General features: G+C 39.6%; 1 protein-coding gene across 2 annotated transcripts; it reads left to right on the top strand.

Moving 5' to 3' along the window:
• The first annotated feature begins 1,437 nt into the window (after nucleotides 1–1,437).
• On the top strand, nucleotides 1,438–27,494 carry HPGDS (hematopoietic prostaglandin D synthase). Of its 2 annotated transcripts, none has more exons than XM_036281006.1 (6): nucleotides 1,438–1,482; nucleotides 10,909–11,050; nucleotides 13,844–13,936; nucleotides 17,331–17,440; nucleotides 23,195–23,293; nucleotides 27,194–27,494. In XM_036281006.1, exons 2-6 carry the CDS (start codon nucleotides 10,918–10,920, stop codon nucleotides 27,356–27,358), a joined length of 600 nt encoding a protein of 199 aa, XP_036136899.1. In that variant the 5' UTR covers nucleotides 1,438–1,482; nucleotides 10,909–10,917; the 3' UTR covers nucleotides 27,359–27,494. The 2 variants fall into 2 exon arrangements, with proteins under 2 accessions (XP_036136899.1, XP_036136890.1); XM_036280997.1 differs by lacking the exon at nucleotides 1,438–1,482 and adding an exon at nucleotides 2,543–2,622.
• Nucleotides 27,495–27,719: the final 225 nt, after the last annotated feature.

The raw sequence follows: 27,719 nt of genomic DNA, 5'->3' as shown, positions 1-27,719 counted from the left end.
ATGTCTGGCCCACAGGAAGCAGTTAACAAATATTAGCTATTTATATGACCATTATTTGCTTACATCTGGGAATCCTCTTTTAGCCAAAGAGCTGAGCAGAAAAAAATATTTACTCACGACTTTGGAGACACTGTATCATTCTTCACAGCATCTGAAAATAAGGAAAATAGCCTTATCACTATTGAAATCGGGGAGAACAAAGACACTAAAGATTTACAAATACATTTCAGTTACCCAGGTAGGTTAGAAGCAGAAAGAGAAACACACCCTTCATTTCCTGCCTCCTCTACCCCGGTTTAAACACTTTGGTTTAAAAGTGTCAGAAGAACTGGCTGGAGGCGGACAAGCTGAGGGAGGGAGCTCCGGCTTGCACGGGAGCAGCCAGACGAAGTAGCAGTGGGTCCTTTGAACACTCCCCTTTACCAAAATAAACAAATAAAGAGGAACTACATGTAGGCTATTTAAAAATATATATATTTAGCTTTCCATTATTAAAGAGATAGGAAATAGCCACTGATACTTATCAAGCAGTAACTACCCGCCAAGCAAGGCACTGAGGGCACTAGCTCGTCCACCCCAAATTCCTGGGCAACTTACCTAATTTCCCCATATCTCTGTTTCCGCATCTATAAGATGGGGATGAAGAATGATGCTGGGCCGTGGCTGGTGTGGCTCCATTGGGTGAGCACCTTCCCGTGCGCTGCAATGTCGCCAGTTCGAGTCCCAGTCAGGGCACTTGCCCAGGTGTGGGTCGCGGGGCGTGCAGGAGGCAACTGGTCGATGTTCCTCCATCACATTGTTGTCTCTCTCTCTAAAAATCAATACAAACATATTTTTTACAAAATGATTCCGGTAAGGGCAAGAAGTTTTGTTTTTGTTTTTTTATCTTCAGCCGAGGACATTTTTCCATTTTTTGTTCAGACAGAGCGGGAGGAAGAGAGAGAGAAACATTAACATGAAAGGGACACATCGAGTGGCTGCCACCTGTATGACCCAACCAGGGCCGGGGACCAACTGCAGCCGAGGTACATGCCCTTAGCGGGAACCGAACCCGGGTCTCTCTGGACGGCAGTCCAATGCTCTAACCGCTGAGCCAAACCGGCCAGGGCAAGAAGTTTTTTTTTTAAATGTAAGTTAAATCTCAGTGAAAGATCATAAATATAGTGTGTTGATTTTGTATAGCTCCCATTTCGTTGGCACTTGATTTTGACTTACATACATCTCTTTGGCAGGTAAGGAGTTAACTATGCCTTTGCAATTAAACTTTGTACAGACTAACATTTATATTTACTTCTATTTCTTAGGTTTACAGTAAATGGGTGCAAGCACATTTTTTAAAGTTTAAAGTGCTTGGAAAAAGGAAAAATTACATGACTGATCGGTTGCTATTGCTGCCCATGAGTATAACTTCCTGGAAGCTGAGAGCCAGCCTGTGATGAAAAGTTTCATGGATAATCTACAAGCCCAGCAGTGCACAGGCAGGTATGTTACTGGATCTGTTCACTGAGCTGTCCTAACTGGAATTAATTTCTGCAGTAAGGAATGAAAATATATTTTTAAAAAACATTTACGCACTGGTTACCAATCAGTATAAAGATGATCAACAAGCTGTACTGGAATCTTCCCCTCCAGGTTTACTTTAAACGATACGGCCCTTCTGAGACGTGAGCGTGAGTAAAATACACCAGCAGCAATGTGAATTCAGAGTCCTTGTAAAAATTGTGGGGAAATATAAACTGAGCCTGGCCGGTGTGGCTCAGTGGTTGAGCGTTGACCCATACACCAAGAGGTCACCAGTTCAATTCCGGGGCAGGACACATGCCCAGATTGTGGGCCAAATCCCCAGTTGGGGGCATGCAGGAGGCAGCCAATCGATGTTCTCTCTCATCAATGTTTCCATCTCTCCCTCTCCCTGCCTCTCTCTCTAAAATCAATAAAGAAAATAAAAGAAATATAAGTTGAGACCATCCATTCATCAGATATATATTAGTGCTGATGATGTCCCTGCTCTCCTCTAGATTCAGAGGATGGCACAGTAAACTAAACAATGAAGTGCCTGCTCTAAGGAGCTTACATTTTACTGGGGCAGACAAATAAAATGCCCCCTGTTGTCAGACACAGTGATGAAGGAACATACAGCAGGTAAAGGATGAGACTGCGGGAGGAGGATTCTGGTGAGGAGGTGGTGAGCCAAGATTTCCCCAAACAGACCCAGTGAAGCACGGAGGTAAACCATGTGCATCTCTATAAAGAGGGTTCACTCATACTAACATTTGCTCACTCTCCAGGAGCCTACGTGTGAGACTTTAAAAATAAATGCACGAGTAGCAATGGGCACACTCAACACCATTAAATTTGACTTTACCCACTGTATGCAAATAGGTCAGGTTATGCATACACAGAGATCCTATAAAATGCCAAGAATAACCAGAAGTCTTTGCAGGCTTGAACTGTTTGGCAGGCATTATTTCATCTAAGAAATGGAGGAAGAGACTTAGGTGGAAGGAAGTCACCTCTTCTCTCATTGGCTTGTCACCCTCAGTTACTCATCATATAAACTCAAAGTGCAGTCACACACGAGGGCGTAGAAGAAACTAGAGACTCCAGAGAGACATAGCACAAGTAAGTGATAATGATTGCCCTCTACAAAGATAAGAAACGAGATAGTCTTTACTCTTGACTCTAGGGCTTTATTTTTATTACTTTCCTAGTCTGTGTGTGACTGAGCTGCTGTCCTGACTCATGTCATTTCACTCACGTGCACCTGGCCTCATTCGGAGCCTCTCTATGTTGGTGGCCAAGTTTAAGTCAAAGGGTAGTTTCTAAGTGAAATATAGGTACAGGAGATTTTAAGAGATTTCTTTTTTTTTTTAATCCTCACCAGAGGACATTTTTCCATTTTTTGTTCAGATAGAGTGGGAGGGAGGGAGAGAGAGAGAGAGAGAGAGAGACATTGATGTGAAAGGGACACATCGAGTGGTTGCCACCCGCACGACCCAACCAGGGCCGGGGACAAACCGCACACAAGGTACGTGCCCTTAGCGGGAACCGAACCCAGGTCTCTCTGGACCACAGGCCGATGCTCTAACCACTGAGCCAAACCGGCTAGGGCAATTTTAAGAGATTTCTAAAAGACCCTTCAAGTGGATATTAACCTAGAAAATACAGTCAATACCAGAGGGAAAATCCTGTCCTAATCAGTTTTGTGAATTGTTCCAGAATTTTCCCAAGTGATGTTTTCAGTGTGTGAGGCAGTAGAGAATGTCATAGTTTTCCACTTTCTTTAACACATCAAATGCTCTTTCTTAGCACAGTGACTAGCACATAGTGACTCTTAGTAAATCTTGGCCATTGCCGTTGTTATAAGTCCTCTCCTCCAGGGCCAGGACTGGGGCTAAGCGAGGCACCCAGGGCACAGTTTAAGGGGACACTTACTCTCAGGGCAGCAAATGCTGATCCTGCACCTGTGGGAGATTTTGAGTACTCCTTGAGAGGAAGGGCCTCTTTTAGTCAAGCAAAAAAAAAAAAGTACTCTATTTATAATATTTTCTATCACTTTAAAGCTCATTTTGTTGATGTGTCCCCATGTTTTGCCAAGAATTGCATTCTATTGTCATTTGGTTTCAAAGATCATTTAAGGTGTTTACTCCAGCTCAGAAATTTGAACTCACAGCTCCCAAAGGATATTTTAATTATTCCTCTTGCTTTGGATTTAATATGAGGCAATCATTTTGTTTGTTTGTTTGTTTTGTTAATCCTCACCCAAGGATATTTCCACTGATTTTTTTAGATAGAGTATAATGGAGGGAGGGAGGGACGGGGGGAGAAAGAGAGAGAAAGAGAGAGGGAGAGAGAGATGTGAAAGAGACATATTGATTGGTTGCCTCCAGAGGATCGAACCTGCAACCCAGGTATGTGCCCTTGACTGGGAATCCAACCCGCTGAGCCAAACTGACCAGGGCTGAGGCAACCATTTAATATGATTATTCACTTGGTCTTTGATAGGAAAATAGATATCTTGCCTTGCTAATTCAAAGTTAAACATCTAGTGTTTGATTAAAATTCGTAACTTACTCAGTTAACAAAAATTCTTATGTTTCTTTATTGTCCTACAATTTAACTCCAACTTGGCAACTTATCCAGAACTGAACTGGAAATGCTCAGGCACACTGAGAATGAGGGAAATGAGCATACTTTACCACCAACTGTTAGTGGGTAGTACACTGCTGTTATTTAATGTCAGTATGTTCAAGAAATTCTCGCCTGGAGAATAACCTCTCATGTGATTGCTTTCTGAATCTAATTGTTGCATTTCAAAACACTGCAGTCTGTGCAATGAGAGCACGCAGATTGTACTCTCATTATTACAGTCAAGTTAAGTTGTAACAAAGAACTGTTGGCAAATTCACAAGCCATCTTTGTTTTCATACTTAAAACTCATAGGCATTAAAAAAAGAAAATAAACTCCACAGGCATATATAAAACTATATCTAGAATTCCTGAGTATGTCTGAAGTTCCTTTTATTTAAGAATAAGAGCTTGCTTGTGTAGGCCAACACTTTCATGAATAAAATAAATTAGGATAAGTAGCAGTTAGCTTCTGGATTGAACTGTAAAATGGTTAAGAATTCCTTACTTGTAAATTTTCTATCTATCAAAATTACTCTCCATCCCTTTCTTCAGTTACCTGCTGAAATCTTTAAGGCGCGTAACAAAATAATTGAATATTAGCCTCCTTCGCTAGAGAGTTACGTTTGGATTGCTGTCACCTTTCTAACATAAACACTAGAATTTCTGAGACCGTTTCACTCTACTCTTACAACAATGTGCAGAATAAAATATTGCCTTAGTTAAAATAAAATGGTTTTATTATGATAGTTTGTATTTTATCAAACTATGACTACAATAAACTATCAAACTACTGCACTGAAATATACCATTGTTATATGAAGTAAAAAGAGCTACAAACCTAGGAGAAAGAAAGAAAATACCTAAGACAGAACTTTTCAAAAACACTGTTTTGTTCCATGTAAAAGGTTTACTTTCTAAACTAGGTTAGCATATATTAAAGCTAACTCTTCTTTTGCATTCAATGACTAAATTCATATGAGTTCATACGTGAAAGTTTCTTTCCAGGGTATTTATTAGTCCTTATTCATGTTTTTTGTTTTGAGACACTATATATCTTATTTTTCAAACAGAATGCTAAGAGGGCCTTTTATTTGCCTGCTGACTCAGGAACTTGACATGACTTTCTCTGCAGCGGAAGGCAGGCCGTGGTTAGTTTCAGGAGTAAAGGAGATCTTTAAGCACCATCAACTTTGAAACTTCCCGTTTCTGTATCATTTCAGGAAATGTGTGCCACTGTCCCTGTCCACACGGGGTCTTAACACAGAATGACAGCCGGAGGGCTCGGAAACCGGGCCAGCGGGAAACACGAGCCAGCGGGACCCTAGAATTTGCCTAGGCCAGTCAAATCATGCTTAGCTCTCTAATCCACCTGGATGTTACTTCCACGTATTATGTAAAGTTGGAATCTAACTGTGTCTAATTTAACTCTTTGGTCTCAGAACCACTTTAGTTTGGTCCCTTCATGTCCCACTGTAAGGTCATGTCTACTGTGTGTGTCGGAGGTTCTGTTTTGAGATGTTATGCTCCTCGGTATGTCTAGTTCTGAACAAAGGGTCACATTCCCTGAATTGCAAGGTTTTCTATATGTCTTGCTATCTGGTCGGTCCAGTCCTTTCCTTGGTTCTTTGCATTTGTCTTGGCTAGCTTGGTCCTCAGCGTTTCCGTTTGAAATTTAGGACCCGTTGTATCTGTAGACTCTCCTGGATTTTGAATACAGAAAATCATTTTGATTGCAAATAAGGATAGTTTTGTCTCTTCTTTTCCGTTCCTTACATATGTTATTTACTGTTTTCGTATCTTAATGAATTAACTAGGCATCCAGGACTATGCTGAATAGTAAGGGTAACAGTGGGGTTCTTGTTATTCCTGACATTAAAGAAAATGCTGCTGTTGGTTTTCCATTATGGATGATATTTACGCTGAGTTTTTTGTAGAGACTAGTACATTTAGGAAGTTTTTCTGTATTTCCAGTTGGCTAAGAGTTTTTTTATTTTTTAAGATTTTTCATCACAAATGAGTGGTTAATTTTATACACTTTTTAAAAGGTGTTTATTTGCATCTACTGAGAAGGTAATATGATTTATTATTTTTCTTTTTTAATCTATTACTATTATACAGATTATACAGATAGATATTTTGTGTTGAAACATCTTCCATTCCTGGGATAAACCGTATCTTGTCATTGTATTTTATTTCTTTTCATACACTACTAAATTTGAATAGCTAATAAGTTATTTAGGGTATTTATATCTAAGTTTATAAGTAAAATTAATCTATAAACTTCCTCTTTTAATATCTACCAACTTTATTCATTTTTCAGTTCTCTGAAACTACTTGTAAAAGCCAAGAATTACCTCTCCCTTGAATTAAGTAAAATTCACCTGTAAAATTATCTGGGTCCTCTAACTTTCATGAATGTAACTAATTACCAATTGGGTTTCTTCGCTGATTATTGTTAAATGCAGGCTCTCAGTTTCTTTTTCATTTGATTGTGCTAGTTTATATACCTCTCAAAAACTTCCCATTTAAGGGCTTAGATTCAGTGTCATAAAGTTATTTGTCGTGGTAGCTTATAAATTGCTAATGATCTGCTCTATCTGCTGCTATGACCTCTTTTTATTTGTAATATTATTTGTGACTTTTCACATATTTCTCCCTTTATCAGTTATACCGGAGATTTGCAATTTGACCTTAAAAAAATAAAAATGTATAGAACTAGCTGCTAGACCCTAGTTTCAAGCACGACATCCCTCCAGTCTCCCATCTTGTGTAAGGATTTTATTCTCCTTCATCCTGAAGGAACTAAACTCCAGGCTGGCCCACCTCTCTTAGAATCTGGACTCTTGCTCACTGCATTTGTTTCTGTTCACTTGGGCTGCAAAGTTTATCTTGCTTTTAATCCTAGGTATATATTTTCTTTTTTTTACTTCATTTTTTATTTTTATGTGCTTGCAGCAGGATGGGTTTATCAAAGAACACGATCTTGAGGGTTTGAGTTCGGTCCAATCACACAAAGCTGGACGCTCACCTCTCCTAGGGCGGGAATAGTACCTCCCTTTCTTCCTCTTCCCCTCTCTCCCTTTTTATTTTCTTTTTTCTCAACTCGTACTATGTGCAAAGCACTGTATTTTACACATAATACTTTCATTACCATTTTACAGGTAAGGAGACTAAAGCTAAGAACAGGCGACTTGCCCAAGACCATTCAGGTAGTGTCGGGGCTGACTCCGAAGCCGCACCTTCCTCACTGCATCCCTTGGTGGGGGCTGAGATATGTTTTACCTTTGTCCTTTTCGTCCATCATCCTCATGAAATAAAGTCTTTAATAAAGTGAGATTATTGGCCCAGCTGGTGTAGCTCACCGATTCACCAAGAGATTGCCAGTTCGATTCCCGGTCAGGGCCCAGGCCCAGGTTGTGGGCCAAATCCCCAGTGGGGGGCATGCAGGGGGCGGCCAATCCATGTTCTTTCTCATTGATGTTTCTGTCTCTCTCCCTCTGCCTTCCTCTCTCTCTAAAATCAATAAAGAAAAAATATTGTAAAAATAATAATAAAGTGAGATTCTTGTGACAGAGATATAGTGCTAAACGCAGGAAGAGGGGAAAATATATATTATTCTAGACACTATCCTCTATTTATCTTCAGCCTCTTTGGTAAATGTCCTTATCTATTTTCACTGGCCATCTAGAAACATTGACTTGAAATTCCTAATGTTAGTCTTTGAGCAAAAGCTTTACAAAATATAGAAAGGATTTTTAGAATTAGTAAATGTTTCCAACTGCATTTACCTTTACTCTTTTTTATTTTTGGCTATAAAAAAAGAGCACATACATCCTGAAAGACAAAAGTCTTCAAGTTTGGGATTTGTAGCTGCAGAAATCAAGAAAACAGACCCTCGTCCAGTAGAAAACATAATTATGCAGTCACTACAGGAATACGATGTGCCAGCACAGCTTCATCAGTGAGCTCTGACTGTTGAAAGGATGTTCTGGGAGGAAAGATAAGCATTTGTCAGATGTTCACAGACCTTTGCCAAGTCTTAGATTTAAAGATATATTTGCAGAGAAATGTAGATAACTACCAACTTATGCCAAGAGTTTTTAAATATCTTCTTTACTTGAGTGAAATGCAATATAAAATAGCATAATGTTGCAAATTAACAACAAACAACCCTTTGTTTTCATGCAGAATTGAGGAGTGTGTCATTTGACCAAATGAGAGGTTATATGTTTACATTTTAATGTTGATCATAATGGATATATAGGAATCTATTTATACAAATACTGTTTATAAGAAAAATATATCATTTCTTTATTGCCGTGGAACCACAGACTTATGACAACAAAAATCAATTTAAAAAACCATGTAAAATCTGCCCTGGCTGGTTTGGCTCAGCGGTTGGAGTGTCGGTCTGCGGACCAGAGAGTCCTGGGTTCAGTTCCTGCTAGGGGCACGTACCAAAAAAAAAAAAAAAAAAAAAATTGTGTAAAGTACTTTCAAATAGAAACTGTAACAAGGAATGACACTTTTCCTACTCTGAAGTTTTTATTTTTATTTCGGTTTGAGATTTTAAACAAATAGATTAAGGTATAAAATTACACTTTTTATTTCTTAGATAAAATATTTTCCTTTATGATCACATACAATGTTTCCGTTTTCAGAAGGAAATCTACTACTTCACATTTTTAATTTACATTTTTGTGCTCTCCTGTCTGTCCCACTAGTTATTTCTACGCTCTGCATTTCTAAGGGACTTGAGAATAGTCTCATTGTTCTGATGGGCAATTCATTTAGTTCCCCAACTTTGAACTTCCTGTATGCACACTTCTTTCCCAAAGAAATTTAGGGCTGTTAATCTTGGAATATTTATTCGTTTACTCCAGTGAATTCTTTTCTCTACAGAGACCATTCCCTCACGCATTGCTATGTGTGACATGTACCACATTTCACTTGGGTGGCGTCTGGACTGGCGAGCGAGAGGGACAGTGCACAGACCTATTAGGGTGACTGCTTCTAGCAAGGAGCACCGTCTCCACTCCACAGCTGGACATGGCAAACCTGGGCCCAGAGGCAGACACCTTAGGAAGCACCATCACCACCATTTTCTGGATCCAGAAGGGTTCTAGATAGGCGACCAGACAGTGGTTTTCAGGCATCCTCTCTCCACAGATAGATAGCATGAATGCATGGACTTGAAATATGAGTTTGGTAATCTAGGGTTGTTTTATTTTTTTCAGATTTTTTAGACAAAGAGAAAGGGAGAGGGAGAGAGAAATAGAAACATTGATAAGAGAGAGAGAAGCATCAACATTGATCAGCTGCCTCTTGCAAGTCCCCCAACAAGGATGGAGGCCACAACCCAGCATGTGCCCTGACCGGGAATTGAGCCAGCGACCTCTTGGTGCATAGGTCGATGCTCAACCCCTGAGCCACACCAGCCATGCAGAAATCTAGGCTTTTATGATTTATGTTTGACCTTTTTTGTGATGTGATTTCAGATGAAATTTTGAGGCTTGAGCCCAACTTTTCTTTTTATCTAATATTCCAATAATATCTTTGAAAGACTTTCTTAGCAGGGAATAAAATATTTAAACTTGCCAGTTTAAATAAATGTTACTTAAGATTTTTATTTACGTAATTACTATAATTATTTATTTTAGTGTGTTCCATTCACAGTGTTTATTCTTTACTATAGAACCAGTTCAAAGTTATTATTATTAATAGCTAATAATTATTAAGTGTTTAGCATTGTTCTAAATGCTTTACATGTATCACCTATTTAAATCCCCAAATCCATATTAGTATCTTGATCTATAAAAAGTGGGATTTAAAATTCAGTGAGATTTTGTTGACTAGGTCAAAAATACACAACTAACTACATGGAAGAACTAAATTGCAAATGAAATTTTTTCTTTCTCAGTTGCCTAATTACTGTAAAACAATCTACAATTAGTGTGTAAAATAATTGTTTAAAAACAATGGAAATGGAATTATACAAATCACAAAAAACACAAAATTATAACGATGTACATCTAGCCAACATAGCTAGAGTTAGAAAACTCCCTGAAATATTAGGAAAGTTTGCTCTCTCTCCCTTGCTCCTCTACAGAGAGAATGGAAGAACACACTCACCATTGTCCCATCTCAACAGAGGTCCCCAAGATGGGGTATGTTTGTGTGGTGCAAGCAACCCAAGAAAGCCAAGCAGCATGGATCAGTAAGAAAGAAAGGAGGGCAATGTTTCCTCAGCCTTTTATTCCTGCAGGGAAAAGCCAGGGGCGAGGGAAGAGAGGGCATGGCAGGTTGGCTTGGTGGCTCACGTTCCTGTTGCAGGTGCCCTGCCCTTGCAACCCGTACCCAACTGTCCTCACAAACCCAGCTGTGTCAGCAAAGCAAACAACAAACCACGTGTCAGACACCATCCATCACACGTGACTAAAGGCAGAGCAAAGGCATCTTCAAATGAAAAGCTCTGACTCCGTCCTCTGGAGGTTGGTGTGCAGATAGCCTTTTACTCGGAAGTCTTTTTATAATAAAATTTGAATTTGGGTATTTCACTGGAATGTTCCAGCAAGTTCTTAAAAAGAGTCATGATGTTATTTCAAGTCATTCCCATATGTTATTAGGATAGTGATTTACAATTCTGGTTTTGAAATATCTTCTAATGTCTCTAGTTATCTTAAAAGATGCCATAAAGTTTTCAAAATGTCCCAAAGAAAAATGTTGAAACATCTCTAGAGGGCTTTAAAAATAATTCCTCCATTTTTCTCTTTCCAGAATCACACAATGCCAAGCTACAAACTCACTTATTTTAATATGAGGGGGAGAGCAGAAATTATTCGTTACATATTTGCATATTTGGACATAAAGTATGAAGATCACAGAATAGAACTAGCTGATTGGCCTGAAATCAAACCAAGTAAGTAGCACAAATGATAGTTGATGAACACGTAGGAAAAATATGTTTCTAGAATGCTTTCTTTCTTCAGGATAATAAAAAAATATAAGATTTTAATTTTACAAAGCTTTATATTGAGAAACAGCAGTTCCGAAAAGTTAAATAAATGCAGTGACCCAGAAAATTTTCTATTTGAGGTAAAAATACAAACACCACAGAAAGAGAATACAAAGATAAACCGATGTGAAGTTTTGTTTTATTTTTTATCCTTCCCCGAGGACCAAGGACATTTTTGCATTTATCCTCAGATAGAGCAGGAGGGCGAGAGGGAGGAAGAGAGAGAGAAACATCAATGTGAGAGAGACACACTGAGTGGTTGCCACCCACATGACCAGAGCGGGGACAAACTGCAACGGAGGCACGTGCCCTTAGTGGGAATTGGACCCAGGTCTCTCTGGTCTGCAGGCCAATGCTCTAACCTCTGAGCCAAACTGGCCAGGGCCCAATGTGAAGTTTTATCATTAGAGCTAACTGGCGATATTGAAGTCAATATTCTTGACCAGTGGAGTTGGATGGGCTTGCCACAGATCTCTATAATGTTTTGACAGTGGATCAGATGTACTTCTCTAACAGAAAACCAAACTGAAAATGACTTGAATGATAAGGAAATAAACTATATCACATAACTGAAAATCCAGAGGTAGAACAGGTTTCCAAGGATGGCTCTATCCACCTTCCTCCTCTGTTGGCTGCATCATGAGGCTGGTAGCCATGTGTTTGCTGCAGTCCCAGCCTCGCAGCCTTGAACAGCAACATTAAGAGGAGATACAATGGGAAGGAGTAAGGGAGAGAAGTGCGTCCGTAAGTGTTCCTGGAAGAATGAAGAAAACTTTCCCAGAAGACCTCAGCACATTTCTCATGTCTCACTAACTCAAATGGAGTCACTTGTCCATTTCTGAATCAATCGCTGGCAAAGGGAAGAACCTGGGAACCATCCAGCCCCTCTGTGAAGTTGGGGGCGGAATCAGTTGTTATGAGGCATGGGATTCTGTAAGAGAGGGGTGGATACATAAACAAAACGGGTCTGTTTGTTCAGAGAGCAAATGGACAAACTGGGCAGGAACCCAATCAAAACCTGCTACTTATTGTTCCGGACAATGGGGAAGAACTGGAAATATCATCACGTTAAACAGACAACAGTGTGTGTTTCTCAGTGAGCTGTAAGTCTTCCTCCAGATGTTTGCCATGTTATCTGTAAATACTAACTAAATATTAATTATATGTCTAAAATCAACATATTTATGACTCGTTTATTATAAAATCATATAAAGATGAAGTTGAAGAAAATACCTATTGGGTCCTTGAAGACCATCTGGCACTTGGTAGACACTCTGCAGACTCTGTTTTATGCACGTTCTCTAGCATGCCTACATGAAATGTATTACTATTTCTATTTTATAGTTGGGGTAACTGAAGCACACAGAGTTTAGGCAATTTTTCCAAGTTCACAGCAGTAGCAATTTTCAAACACAGGTCGCTTAATACTATGGCCCAAGTTTCTTGCACTAGATAATGCTAATAACAACAATACCATGATAAATGGCCTATTAACAATAAATATCGCTACTTGCCTTTTGGAAGCATAAGTTCCTTAAAAGTCATCCTTTTTGTTATCAGAGAGTTCTTCTCTGGTGAGACAGAATATTTTACTTTTTGTTCTCATGAAATTTTGCCATTAATATCCAAATGTTTCTTCCGATATCAGAATTTTTATATGGGGTTTTTAATTTTGTGGACATAAAATAGGTGAAAATTAATTTTATCCACTAATTAAGTCAAGATAGATTGCAAATTGTAGAGATAGTATATGTAACCAATTTCACCTTTCAGACATGTTTTTGAGTGCTACGCTGTATTTCATGTTACCTTTTCATTATGTTATTGGAAATGGAATCGCACATTTTCTGAACATATTTCTAGAGTTGAAAGGGATCTTAACATTTGTGATAGCTAGGATATAATTTCAAATAACAGAAATTGAACACAAAAATGATATAAAGAGGATAAAAATTTATATCCTTTGCATGAAAGCCCAATTATATACACTAAAATTTTGTTTTTTTAACATATATGGGAAAGCAATTAAAAGACTAAAATGGTTATAACTATGTAGTAGAACTATTTTTATTTTAGAATTTTTCCATAATATATATTGTTCTCTGACAAAAATATAATAGGTTTAGATAACAAAACATAGTAGTACTTACAGATAAAATATTGATATGATATCTGCTATCACTCTGTCCTATTATTGGTACAAATATGCTTGCTGCCGTACTACTTCAAAATGCCCCTCATCAAAAAAATTTTTGGCTAAATTCCTTACCATAACTCAACATGTAAATCAAGCTTTGCATATTACTCAGACTATGGTTTTAAATAATTAATGTGATCCCTGATTAAGGTCTTAAAAATTAAGCTTTAAAAGAAAGGTTTTTTGTAAAAAAAAATTATTAAGTGGTAAGCATATGTAAGTATATGAGATTATATATGGTATAATATAGAGTTCCAGTGTAAACCTGGGTTTTAGACCTGGTTCTGTCATTAACTTAATAGCAGGTCTTCTAACAAATAACTCTTTTTACAACATAAAATGTAGATTCCACTAGAGGGTGCTTATGTCCCTTTTAGAAGAGTCAAGAATTCCACGACTTTAAAATCATGCTTTAATTCCAGAAATATCAGTAAAAAGTGGAAGCATTATAACTCTTGATTTTATTCTGAAAGTTGATTCTTTGCTCATTTTATTTTAAGCTCTTCCATTTGGCAAAATCCCCGTTTTGGAAGTTGACGGACTTCACCTTCACCAGAGCCTGGCAATCGCGAGATATCTGACCAAAAACACAGGTGATGTGTGTAGTGTGTTTTAAGATTTTTGATAACTGAAAAATAAATAATCTATATCATCTATCTACCTATCTATCTACAGTATTCTTTACACGACTGAACTAAAAAAACTTTATTTTTGAACCAAAGTAATGAGAATATGTCAAAAATATAAAAATTTCTGTTGCACTAACGCATACTTCAACAAGTGAAATTCTTTGGGAGTTCAGACGAGATGGAGATTACTTCTGACTCCACGGACATTTGACTTAGAGTGAAAACGACATCTGAGCTGAGCTGAGAGGACACCTAGAACTTCCAGAGGAAGACTTGGACTTGGGCTTGCCCCTCAGACTTTCCCTGCATCAGGACAGTACGGAGGCTCATTCCAGCAAATGCTCAGCCTCGATTTCAGAGACTGTAACTCAGTCGTCCTGGGGAAGGGCCCAAACGTCTGCATTCCTAACAGTTTCCTCAACAATGAGAATCCCTGGGCTAGAACATTCCAGGCAGAGAGAAAATGGCATAAGAAAAAGAGAAGCACTTGACATTTGGAAAGTGGACAGTAGAAAGGGAAACAGATTGAAAAATAGATTGGGATCCGGTTGGAAAGATTCAGAGTATGGATGTCATTCTTTAAGCAATTGTAGGTTTTTTTAAATTGAGATAATTGTCAATAACATTGTATTATTTTCAGGTGTACAACATAATAATTCTATATATTTATATATTAATAAATGATCATTGGGATAAGTCTAGTTAACATCCATCACCACAGAGTAACAAATATTTCTTGTGATGAGAATTTTTTTTTCAATCCTCACCCAAATATTTTTTCCATTGCTTTTTAGAGAGTGGAAGGTAGGGGAGTGGGCAGGGGAGAGAAAGAGAAACATCGATGTGAGACAGACACATCAACCTGGCCTGGGATCAAACGTGCAACCCAGTTACGTGCCCTTGACTGGGAACTGAACCTGCAACCACTGAGCAAACCAGCCAGGGCAGATGATTTTTATTTTTAATCCTCACCTGAGGATATGTTTATTGATTTTAGAGAGAGTGGGGGAGAGGGAGAGGGAAAGAGAGAGAGGGAGAAACATTGATCGGTTGCCTCCTGTAAGAGCCCCCACTGGGGATCAAACCTGCAACCGAGGTATGTGTGCTGATCATTGTACAGAATGATGATGCTTCAACCAACTGAGCCACCTGGCCAGGGCTTGTGATGAGCACTTTTAAGATCTATTTCCTTAGCAACTTTCAAATATACAATACAGTATTATTAATTATAGTCATCATGCTGCACGTTATATCCCCAAGATTTATTATCTTACAACTGGAAGTTTGTAATTTTTGACTACTTTTACCCATTTCACCAGCCCACACTCCCCCCACCCCCTGCCTTTGGCATTTACCAATCTCTTCTCTGTATTGATGAGTCGGGTTTTTTTAGTTTTGCTTTGTTTTGTGTGTTTTTTTCCTAAGATTCTACATATAAGTGAGATCATACATTATTTAGCTTTCTCTGCCTGACTTCCTTTATAGGTTTTTATCCAGAAAGCTACATAACTATTATTATGAGTTCTGGCTGTACTTTGCATTTGATGAGCACAACTGGGGGTGGGGGTGCACACTTGGATGCCATTAAAATATTTCATACAGTAACAGGAAAGAAGGAGAAAAAACCGAGAAATGTGGAGATAGAATCATCAGAAGGACTAGAAGACAGATACTGTCAGGGGAGGGCTGTGTATCTGAGCAAGAAGGTGTGGGCCAGGCACACGGCAGCTTGGACACGGTCTGCCCTTCTCATAGCTCCTTTTTCTCCTCCTCCTCTGGAAGGAAGGAAGGAAGGAAGGAAGGAAGGAAGGAAGGAAGGCAGGCAGGCAGGCTCCTGACGGTCTATGTCTGTCTTCTCCAGTCAGCCATAACTGACATGCAGACAAGGAATTTATCTCTTTGTTCACTGCTGTAGCCCCAACTGCAGCCGATCTACAGCTGGAGCCCAGTAATTATTTGTTGAATGAATGAAGAAGGAAGAGCTGGTTTAAGGCAGGATGCAAGGACCATTTGGGGACGTGTTGAAAGAAGTTTGAAGGCCAAAAGGATACACAGCAAACTACCCAAAAGGAGGCTGAGCCTGTAGGCCTGGACTTGAGGACTGAAAGTATTGATAAGTAGTCATCTGAATAAAATTCATAGCCCAAACTTGAACGTGGAAGTAAAAGTATGAATGAAAATGAGTGAAGAGAACCTATGATGTCCTGGAAGGACTTTTCAAGGTTAGAAAGAAGAATCAACCTCTGAATATCACACACATAAAATACAGGAAGTTTACAGAAGGACTCTAAATCACCAAAGCATTTCTTTCCCTTTAACATCTTTGCTGAGATGCGATTTGTATACAGTTCATTCATGGTCAGTACACAGTTCCTTGATTTTTAGTAAATGCACACAATTGTATAAAAGCAATCTATCTTAGAATGCTTCCACGCTGAAGAATTTTAAATGGACACCAGTGAGAACATATTTAGGAAGACCAATGATTTCTTAGCAAAATGATGATCAATGAATGGCAAGAGAAAACACACACCTCTATTATTTTAAACTTATAGTTTCTAGCAACAAATGCTCTTGACAAAAACTGCAAAAGTGAAAATACTTCTTTCTATCTAATAAATGAAAGTGTATACACAGGTTATTTATTGTGGGATTGCTTGTATTAGCAAAAGGTTGGAAGCAAACTTAATGAGCGGAGGGTACATACATTGTGGCACTTCTACTGAAGAACCCATGGAGCTGAAAACAGTGAGGAAGTCGAGTGACTCGGAAGGAGAAGTCTCCAGGACAAAGGGGCGAGGCACATATCGCGTGGGATGTTACTCGTGTTTTCATAAAGTCACAATGAAAGAATACAAAAGAAATGAATAGCCCTGGCCAGTTTGGCTCAGCGGTTAGAGTGTCGGCCTGCGGTCCAGAGAGACCAGGGTTCGGTTCCCGCTAAGGGCACGTACCTCGGTTGCAGTTTGTCCCCGGCCCTGGTTGGTCGTGTGGGTGGCGACCACTCGATGTGTCCCTTTCACGTCGATGTTTCTCTTTCTCTCTCCCTCCCACTCTATCTGAACAAAATATCAAAAAATGTCCTCCGGTGAGGATAAAATAATAATAATAATAATAATAAAGATAAGTTTAAAACAAACAAACAAAAGAAATGAATAAAAAATATGGTAGTGGGTAACAGAGCGAAATGAGGTGGATAGGGTCCAGGTGGAAGTTAGTCTTCACTGGATATCGTTTTATATTGTGTTGTATTTTTAAGCCATAGGAATATATTGCCTATTTAAAAGTTAACAGTTTAATTTGGTAAATTAAGTTGAACGTATTTGTGGGCTTAAAATGGCCTCTCTCTATTCCACAGATTTGGCTGGAAAAACAGAACTGGAACAATGTCAAGTGGATGCTATTGTGGACACCTTGGATGATTTCATGTCACGGTTTCCTTGGTCTGAGAAAACACAAGATAAAAAAGTAATGTGATCAGTTTGCTATTACTGTTACCATCATATCTACTTGACAGACATTAGGTTAGGTGTCTTTTAAGGACTTTTTAAAAAAATCAAAGTTAGACAAACCTATATAGTTTTGGGTTTTTAAAAAAAATATGTTTTTATTGATTTTTTAGAGAGAGGAAGGAAGAGAGAGCTAGAAACATCGATGTGAGAGAGAAACATGGATTGGCCGCCTCCTGCATGCTCCCAACTGGGGATCGAGCCTGAAACTTGGGCGTGTGCCCTGAATCGAACCAAGACCTCTCAGTCCACTGGACGATGCTCAGTCCACTGAGCCACACCGGCCAGGTGACAAACCTATAGTTTTAAAAAGTCAAATTATATTAAATGTTTACAACAAAGTGGATTCTCTGCCCTAATCTCAACACAGTAACCCCTAAAATGCAACCCTCTTCTTAACCCTTTTAGCTGTTTCTTTAGGATTTTCACATCTCCGTATTTCTATAGAATATGTAAAAAATGGCTCACTTTGATCCACCAATTTTAGATTCTATGGACTTCTTATTATAGTAATAAAAATTTAACTCTTATGTAGTAATACTCTCTGCTTCCTGTTCCCCCCAAACTCCCCAAATAGTTATATTAAATTTTTTTGGTTAGCCCTGGCCAGTTTGGCTCAGCGGTTAGAGCATCAGCCCACGGACCAGAGAGTCCTGGGTTCGGTTCCTGCTAAGGGCACATACCTCGGTTACAGTTTGTCTCTGGCCCCGGTTGGGGGTTGTGTGGGTGGCAGCCAGTCAATGTGTCTCTCTCACATCAATGTTCCCCCCCACACACACACACACACACTCTATCTGAAGATAAATGCAAAAATGTCCTCAGGTGAGGATAAAAAGCAAATTTTTTTTTTTGTTAAATCAGTATTTGGTGGTTATATTAATATCCCCATACAAACGTTATACAGAAAGATGCATTGTATAATATTTCCTTTCTCACTTTTCCTCTTCAAAGTTAGTAATTGTCTTTTTGCACTTGCTTTATTCTTGTTAAACCTTCCCACACTATCCAATAACCTACCAATCCAGTTTTCCACAGAGTCAGTGCTATGATAGTCTATTATTTCCATCATTCTCTTGGAGGCCTCTGGCCAGAGCCTGCCGCTGTCCTCTGCAGGGCTGTCTGCGTTTTCCGCCATCACAGTTCCCTTCACTGCCATCCCAGGGGTGTCTTTCTCGAGGGGCAGTCCTGTCTCCCGGGTGCCATTCTCTGTCTTTATTTCCTCCTTTATTTGGGGCACACCCTCCAGTATTCCAAAAGTTTAAGTGAAGGTTTGATGACAGTGGATATGATGATGGCAGATGGTATGGATATGTCTCTCTCTGTGTCTCTGGTTTGGTTCCTACAATCTTTGTTGTCATCTTGGATACTTCTTTTGATCCTCTCCTGGGCTCATTCTCCTGGTTTCGGTCCTTGTTTTTGTGGAGAAAGCCTCTAAGAGTTTACTGAGCCTAGGAAAAAGTTTGGGGTCTTATTTGTCTAAAAATGTTTTTATTTCATCTTGATTCTCAGTTCATAATTTGGCTGGATATAGAATTCTATGTGGAAAGTAATATTTCTTTAGTATTTGGAAAACATTTGTGGTCTGCTAGCTGTCAAGAATTCTGAATCCAATCTAATTACTGACTTTTTGTATGTGACCTATTATTTTCTCTCTAAAGCTCCCTCCTCCCCTCCCGTTAATCTTCACCCAAGGATATTTTTCCACTGATTTTCAGATAAAGTGGAAGGGAGAGAGGAAGAGAAACATTGATGTGAGAGAGAGACATTGATTGGTTGTCTCCTGCATGACCCGGAGCAGGGCTGGGGATTGAATCTGCAACCCAGGTATGTGCCCTTGACCAGGAATTGAACCCTCGACCCTTTGGTCCGTGGGCTGATGCTCTGATGGCTGAGCCACACTAGCCAGGGCTCTCTCTAAAGCCTTTTGTTCCACATGCCAGAGACCCCACTGATAGGCAGTCTGTCTACGTATAAGCTTGCCCTTATCTGTTTCTCTGTTTGGTCCCCTTTTGTGGCCACCTCACAAAGGAAAAAGTTCTTTGCGTGTTTGTGATGAGGGTAATATCGTACTTTTGTATGAGAATAACAATGCTCTTACATAAAATCTACCTCAAAAAAAATTTCACAGGACATAATCCAAGCTCATGAGTAAATTATATGAAGAGAGAAGTTGTTTCAGAAATATTGCAAATAACTACAGACTGTCTGATTAATAAGCAGAACCTGGCTAGTACTGTATACAATGAAACGGCGTAGGTTTTTGTATTTGGTCCCCTGGCCTCCTTGTAATGGGTTGCATTGCTGCCACCTTGTGGTCAGGTAAAATTTTCAACAGCAGGATATTGATGCAGTAAAAATGAATAATAATAGTTCTCTTATTACATGTGCTTTAAAAATCTATCAAATATACATAATTATAAATGTTTTAGTATTGATTACTAATAATTCCATTTTGAATTAAAAATTAATTTAAATTTAATTTCAAAGGCAAAATATGTCTCTGGACTTTGGTCACCCTGATAATCTTTGATCTTACCACTAGCATTTCTTTGGTTATACAATGTCTCTGTTTCAGTTTCCTCATCTGAAGAAGAGGGGTGGGGGTGGGATGGAGGATGAGCAGGATTAAAGGAATGTCCATTTCCAGTACTGATTTTGGTAGTGTGGGTTTAAAAACAATGCTTTGGCCCTGGCCGGTTTGGCTCAGCGGTTAGAGCGTCAGCCTGCGGTCTGGAGAGACCCGGGTTCCGTTCCTGCTAAGGGCATGTACCTCAGTTGCACCGGCTCCCGGTTGAGGTCATGTGGGTGGCAGCCAGTCGATGTGTCTCTCTCATGGTGATGTTTCTCTCTCTCTTCCCCACTCTCTCCCTCCCACTCTGTCTGAAGATAAATGCAAAAGTGTCCTTGGGTGAGAATAAAAATAAAAAGAAAAGAAAAAGTAACAGAATTACCCAGGTGAGCGCACAGGAGTTTTTGGAAAGCTGTCCAGCGGTGACATCCCTTTCTGTTCTGGCTGTGCTGGGCAGCCAAGCTGGCATTTCCTTTCCCACGAATGCTGAGCGGAGCGGAGCGGAGCTGTGGCAGGTGCCACACAGCTCTGGGCCCATTGTGTTAGCTCAGAAAGTCTGTGTAAGGGGCAGAAGAACTCATACTGTTTTATTTAAAACTACAAATATATTAACCAGGCAGAGAGAAATTTATGTACCAAGTGGTATAGACCAGTGGAAAGAATATAAAGTAAAAAAAAATAGCGAGATTTCCAGCTTGAGTTTGTAAAATCTGGCAAATATATATAAATATATAATGATGCTCTTGCAAATGGTACTCTACAACTATAAGGCATTGTTACAGTAACCTATATTACCTTGCTGAGTCATAATAATAACAGGAAGCAAATCAACAAATTGATGAGATAGTTATCCACTATCCAACTTACCTCAATAAAGGCTGGATTTTATTACAGGCATACTTCAGAGATATTGTAGGTTTGGTTCCAGACCACTGTAATAAAATGAGTATCTCAATAAAGTGAATCACAAATATTTTGGTTTTCCAGAGCATAAAATTCTGTTTACATTATACTGTAGTCTATTAAATGTGTAATAGCATTATATCTTTAAAAAAAAGTACATACCTTGATTAAAAAATGCTTCATCTGAGCCTGGCTGGTGTGGCTCAGTGGACCGAGGGTCGTCCCATGGTCTGAGAAGTCCTGGTTCGATTGTCAGTTAGAGCACATGCCCGGGTTGTGGGCTCCATCCCCAGTAGGTTGTGCAGGAGGCAGTTGATGGATGTTTCTCGCTCATGTTGATGTTTCTATCTCTCTATCTCTTAAAAACAAACAAACAAACAAAAAACCTTCATCTGAGCCTTCAGTGAGAAATAATCTTTTGCTGGGGGAGGATCTTACCTTGATGCTGATGGCTGTTGACTGACCAGGGCAGTGGCTGCCGAAGGTTGGGGTGGCTGTGTCATTTTCTTAGAATAAAACAACAGTGAGCCCTGGCCGGTGTGACTGACCCTGGTTGAGTGTTGTCCCGGATACCACAAGGTCGTGGTTTCATTTTCGGTCAGGGCACATGCCCAGATTGCGGGTTCGGACCCCAGTCAGGGTGTTTATGGGAGGCAACTGATTGATGTCTCTCTCTCTCTCTTTCTCTAAAATCAGTAAAAACATAAAAAAATAAAATTTAAAAAAAGAACAATGAAGTTTGCCACATGGATTAACTCTTTTTTAAAAATTTTATCCTCACCTGAGAATATTTTTGATATTTTGTTCAGATAGAGTGGGAGAGAGAGAGAGAGAGAGAGAGAAACATCGACGTGAAAGGGACACATCGAGTAGGCGCCACCCGCACGACCCAACCGGGGCCGGGGACAAACTGCAACCGAGGTACATGCCCTTAGCGGGAACTGCACCCTGGTCTCTCCAGACCGCGGGCTGACGCTCTAACCGCTGAGCCAAACCGGCTAGGGCTGGACTAACTCTTCACTTGAACTTTTACAGGCCACTGTAGGCTTACTAATTGGCCTAGTTTCAATACTGTTGTATCTCAGAAAATAGGGAGGCCTGGGAAGAGGGAGCAAGACGGGTGGAGCAGTCAGGACATACTTTATAAATTAAGTTTGCCCTTTTATATGGGTGCAGTTCGGGACTCCCCAAAACAAGTACAATAGTAACATCAAGGATCACTGATCACGGGTCACCATATCAAATATAATAAAAATGAAAAAGCTTAAAATGTTGCAAGAATGACCAAATGTGACGCAGAGATATGAAGTAAGCAAATGCTGCTGGAAAAATGACACCACAGACTTTTCCAACACGGCCGCCACATGCCTTCTAATTGTTAAAAACACGCTCTGCAGAGGGCACCCCAGGGAAGTGCTTGCATAGGTCGTGTGTGAATATTAATCAATTATATACTTTTAATAATATTTCTTTAGTTTGACTTATATTTCATATCCAGGATACAAACCAATCAAAATGTTCACATATAAACAAACACCAAGAAATAGGCCATGCATAAATTATTTGGTCTTCAAAGATTCAAGTAAAAACACAAAGATATATTTTTTTTAATGGATATATCTGTTAATTTTTTTCTAAGGATTTTATTTGGTTTGTATATTACCTTACAGAATGCAGCAAAAGGGGTACTCTAGAGGATGGGTTTTGTAGATAATACTCAAGGCAGACAAATCTCATACTAAGGCCCAATACCAAGCCAAAGAGAAAGTATCCATGAAGGCCCGGAGCACGTGGGTCACTACGGATTACCTCTGGTGGGTGCAAAGGCGAAATGAAAGGCCGACAAACTGGAGGAATCTAGCCTTACAGAATAAAATTAATTTTAGAAATGTAAAAACGTAATAGAATCATTTCTATGAACAACAAGTAAGGTAAAAATCATGAAAAGATTTTATGGGTGAGATGTTTGGTCATTATATAACAAGAAATAAGAACTGGTGACAAAAGTATTTATTGTTTGATCCATGAGTGATAAAGGGATGACTGAGATCTACAGAGAATCAGACCTGAATCTCCATGACGTCATACATTAAAAAACAAAACAAAAACACTAACACATCACTATATCTCGTCCTCTCTGAACTCACGTGGAAAAATAAAGAAAAAATGTACTTCCTTTTTAAATCATGTTATGTATTTTTCTTATTCTTATTCTTAAAGTGGTCTTTTCCTCCCCCTTAGGAGCAGATGTTTCATGAGCTGCTTACACACGACGGACCTCCCCTTCTGCGAGATTTGGACGCGTACTTAGGGGAAAAAGAGTGGTTCACTGGTAACTCCGTGAGTGTGTTGTACATCTTAAAAAACTCAAGTAAATATATATATCTTCATATATATGAAGATAAACCAAAGACATAAACATGTAATGAAAAAAAAAAACGTTACCCAGCCCTGGCCAGTTTGGCTCAGCGGTTAGAGCGTCGGCCTGCGGTCCTGAGAGACCCTGGTTCGGTTCCCGCTAAGGGCGCGTACCTCGGTTGCAGTTTGTCCCCGGCCCTGGTCAGTCGTGCGGGTGGCAGCCACTCGATGTGTCGCTTTCACATCGATGTTTCTCTCTCTCTCTCCTTCCTCTCTCTCCCTCCCACTCTACCTGAATGAAAAATGGAAAAATGTTCTCGGGTGAGGATAAAAAAAAAAAAACAAAAACAAAAAACATTACCCATAGGGCGGGAATAAGAGAGCAGAGATAAAAGCTAAAATTATGTGACTAAACCATTTTTGGTGGACTTAACTTTGAAACCATAAACTAAAATATTTTATATAATTATATAACAACAATCACAAAAACATTTTAGAAAGCTCTCACTGCAAAGCACAATGAAACAAATCTATGTCAAATTGATGCATAGAGTATATAAAGAAGTACTTACATATCCAATTAGTGAAGAACTACTTTAAGAAATAGCATCACATGTAAAACATGGTAATGTGACTATACATCTCACAGACATACTCTCAGGACAAAAATAAATAAAAGTTGTACATTATTTTCAGTGATTGTATTTTTTGGTGGTACTGGTACAGTGGTATTATTTTTCTGACATTATTATACCTGTATTGTGGGGGGAAGGAATAAGAAATTGCGTGGATATCATTGAGAAGCAGGGTCTTCAGTGTGGGAGAAAGATGACATGTAAGATCAGTGAGGTCAAGTAAACATTCTATTTCTGAATGTGGCCTGGATGCAACAGTATAAATTCATGATGTACTTTATCTTAGGATCAAGAAAAATGCATTTAGTATCTCTTTTTCTCGAAACAATGACAAATACGGTAGTCCTGGGCACCCCTAAGACCTAGATTCTAGGCTTCAGATAGAATCACGGCTTCTTATAGAGCGACTCGCTCTCAATTTGGGGCAGGAAATGTAAAAGATGAACTGGGATTGCCTTGTCATACCAGCAGGAAATAAATCATCAAAGACAACTGGGGTTGTGTCAAAAGGTCTCAGAAGTCAACTTGATGATGCCCCAACTGGCCAAAGATAATTCAAGCTATAATAAGAATGTTAACTGCAATGGATTGAAACAAATCAAAATGAATGAATATATGAATATGACAACCACCACTACCACAACCAAACACACATACAAACCCAAGACCAAAATTTCACTGGTTACTTTTATTTATTTTTAAAAATTTTTTATCCTCACCCGAGGACATTCTTTTGCATTTACTTTCAGAGCAAGAGGGAGAGAGGGAGGAAGAGAGAGGGAGAAACATCGATGTGAGAGAGACACATTGACTGGTTGCCACCCACACGACCCCAACCGGGGCTGGGGACAAACTGCAACTGAGGTACGTGCCCTTAGCGGAAACCGAAGCCAGGACTCTGGTCGGCGGGTCAACGCTCTAACCTCTGAGCCAAACCAGCCAGGGCTCACTGGTTACTTTTAGAAGATGCTACAGAACACATTTATTATTCTGAAAACTTAAAAATGAACATAAAAATGGGGGAGTTTGAATAAAGCCAGTTGTACCTCAAGATAACAAAAATTGATGGCTAAACTTTGTCTTCATAAAAACATTTGTTAATAAGTTAGGAGAGATTAAAATATCTTCATTTCCCAACCCCTGGTGAATTAATGTATCAAGGCTTTGAGTATCAATAATTTTTAATATCATAAAAAGTGAGACAACCAGATATTACGGATAGACTGATAGAAGAACACACCACCATCTATGAAGTAATTATGTGGGGAAAAAAATCAAATCTACATCTGATTTACATGCTGTGGTAGGTCAGGGTCCCTGCCTTTAGGGACTAGAAGATAAGACAGACTCTGTTTGTGGCGCTCTTGTGACTGCTCTGATCACGGTGTGCTGGGTCCTTCGGGGGTGAGAAGCAAACTTTCCTCGTCTGACACAGCTTCCCACCTCACCACACAGCCCTCCTCAACAGCCTTTCCTGAAATGTTCCTCTGCCGGCCCTATTGATCGGACCATTTCCAAGGACTTGAAATGTTTTTTCTGTTTTGCCTTCAAGTTCCTTTAGGGACTTTCTCCTGAGCCCATCTCTTTGCACCCTCTCCCTTCCTCACAGTGTTCCAAACACACTGGCGCTCTGTTTATTCCTCAGACACAAACCCACTCCCACCTAAGGGCCTCTGCATGTGCTGTTCCCTCTGCCTGGTTTCATCCCCAGATGGCTGCACATTCTGATCCTTTGTATCGTTCAAGCCGTGGCTTCCATGTCACCTCTTGATGGTCTCCCCTCCCCGACCATGTGAGAGTCCCTCTCCTACTTCAGTTCTTCATCACCCTATCATCACAGTTGTCTTCCTGCTTCTAAAATAAGAGCTGCATCAGAGAAGGGGCTCTAGTCACCTAGAACAATACGGAGCATGCAGTAGGTGCTCCAGAAATGTGTGTTCACTGAAGTCTGAATGCTCTCACCAACACTCTCCTGCTGCCAGGTGTTCAGCAAGCAAGGTCATAAAATACTAACAGTAAGCATTGTTAAATTCCACACAAAAAGCAAGCTACTAGTACACATTTAAACTTCATTCTTTGAGCCAAAGTAACGTCATCCAGATTAATTTCTAGTCACGAAGGGATCAAAAAGTGTACAAAGGTAAAACCTGGCCATCATTTTGGTCCATCTTAGGGTTCCACATACAGCCAGACACTTTTATATTGTCTTCTGATGTGATGCAATATAATGTGTTAGCCAGAAATACTAACTTGAAACTATGAGCTCTCTGGGGACAGTCTGTACCCTATCCCTTCACAGCCTGCAGTGTGAAGAACAGGGTAAACAAGACACGAGAGAATACCACAGTTGCTGAAGACATTGGACAGGACTAGTTTGGAATCTTCAGTGACATGAAACAGGGGGGGCGGGCACTGTTCTGAATTAGAGAGATGAAATGCATGGTCCTGGAATGGAATCTGCTTTGTCCTATGAAGAACATTTTTGGAACAGATGGAAAAGTATTGACCAGGTATTAGATAACATGAAAATATAGCCAGAGAGGTGGAGATTAGTCAAGTTACAAGAGTATATTCTTTAAGGTCTCATCTTAGTAAAAATGCACACACTCGCAGAATACCTTGTACACAGACGTGTTAATATTAGTAACCTCTAGGTGTTGAGAGTATGGTGCTGTCATTTTCTATCACACACGTACTGGACCTTGAATGCCAGATTCTTCTCAATGTCATGGAAAGAGCTTGTGCACAAGGGAGTTGAGCTCCACGAGGGGTTCTTGCGGATGGCTTACCAGGGGCCTTGGCGTGGGTGTAGGGCTTGGGAGTGAGGATGAGGCCAGTTGTCCCACGACCGTCATCTGGTGGTGGTTGATCCTGGGGAAGTCACAGACGTGTTCAGTCAGTGGACCACTCAATGGGCCTGTGATAATGCTTGGGCAAACATTCCAGTTACCACTATTTGAAAAAAACAACTTTGCAGAATATGATGTTAAGAAAGGATGTTACCATTGTACAATCTTTCCTTTAAGGATGTGGTTAGGTTAATTTCAATTACAAAATTTTACTGTAAGCAAGGGGTCAGAAAGGTCTCTAAGATGGAGTTCTGGTCAAGATGGAGTCCAGATGTGACTCACTAACATCTCACTTTTGTAATAACAAAATATTACTTTGAATTAAAAAGAAGTGATTTTTAGATTAAGAAGTTATGCCTTTTATGTTTAAGTTGAAATTTTTGTTTCCTTTAAACTAGGTAACGTGGGCAGATTTCTACTGGGAAATTTGCAGCACCACACTTTTGGTCTTTAAACCTGACTTGTTGGACATCCATCCCAGGCTGGTGATGCTACGGAAGAAAGTCCAAGCCATCCCTGCCATTGCTGACTGGATGCAACTAAGGCCCCAAACCAGACTCTAGGTGATGCCTGCTGCCTCCAGCAATGCTGTTCTTCACAGCAACACAACCATCAGATTAGCTACATCAGCCTGCCTCCTGGGTACACCCTCCCTGCTCCATCGGGACTTCCACTTCTGCCATATTCTTCTTGAAAATAAAAAAAGAGCATTTAGTCGGCCAGTATCCTTTTTTTTTCTTTTCCCAGAATAGTTTCACATCATTTACAACTGAGGAAAAACAGTTTTAGGCAGGCCTCGCCTTTCACTGCTTCTGACATATATGAATTTCAATCATGATAGCTTATTAAATAACACATTTCCCCCCAAAATGGTTTGAACTTCAGTTACCATGGTGTATTAACTGTTATTGCTTAAAGTATAAA

This window comes from Molossus molossus, unplaced genomic scaffold, assembly GCF_014108415.1.
Source record: "Molossus molossus isolate mMolMol1 unplaced genomic scaffold, mMolMol1.p scaffold_m16_p_1, whole genome shotgun sequence".
In the NCBI taxonomy this organism is placed as follows: Eukaryota; Metazoa; Chordata; class Mammalia; order Chiroptera; family Molossidae; genus Molossus; species Molossus molossus.
This window is presented reverse-complemented; position numbering and strand designations above follow the sequence as displayed.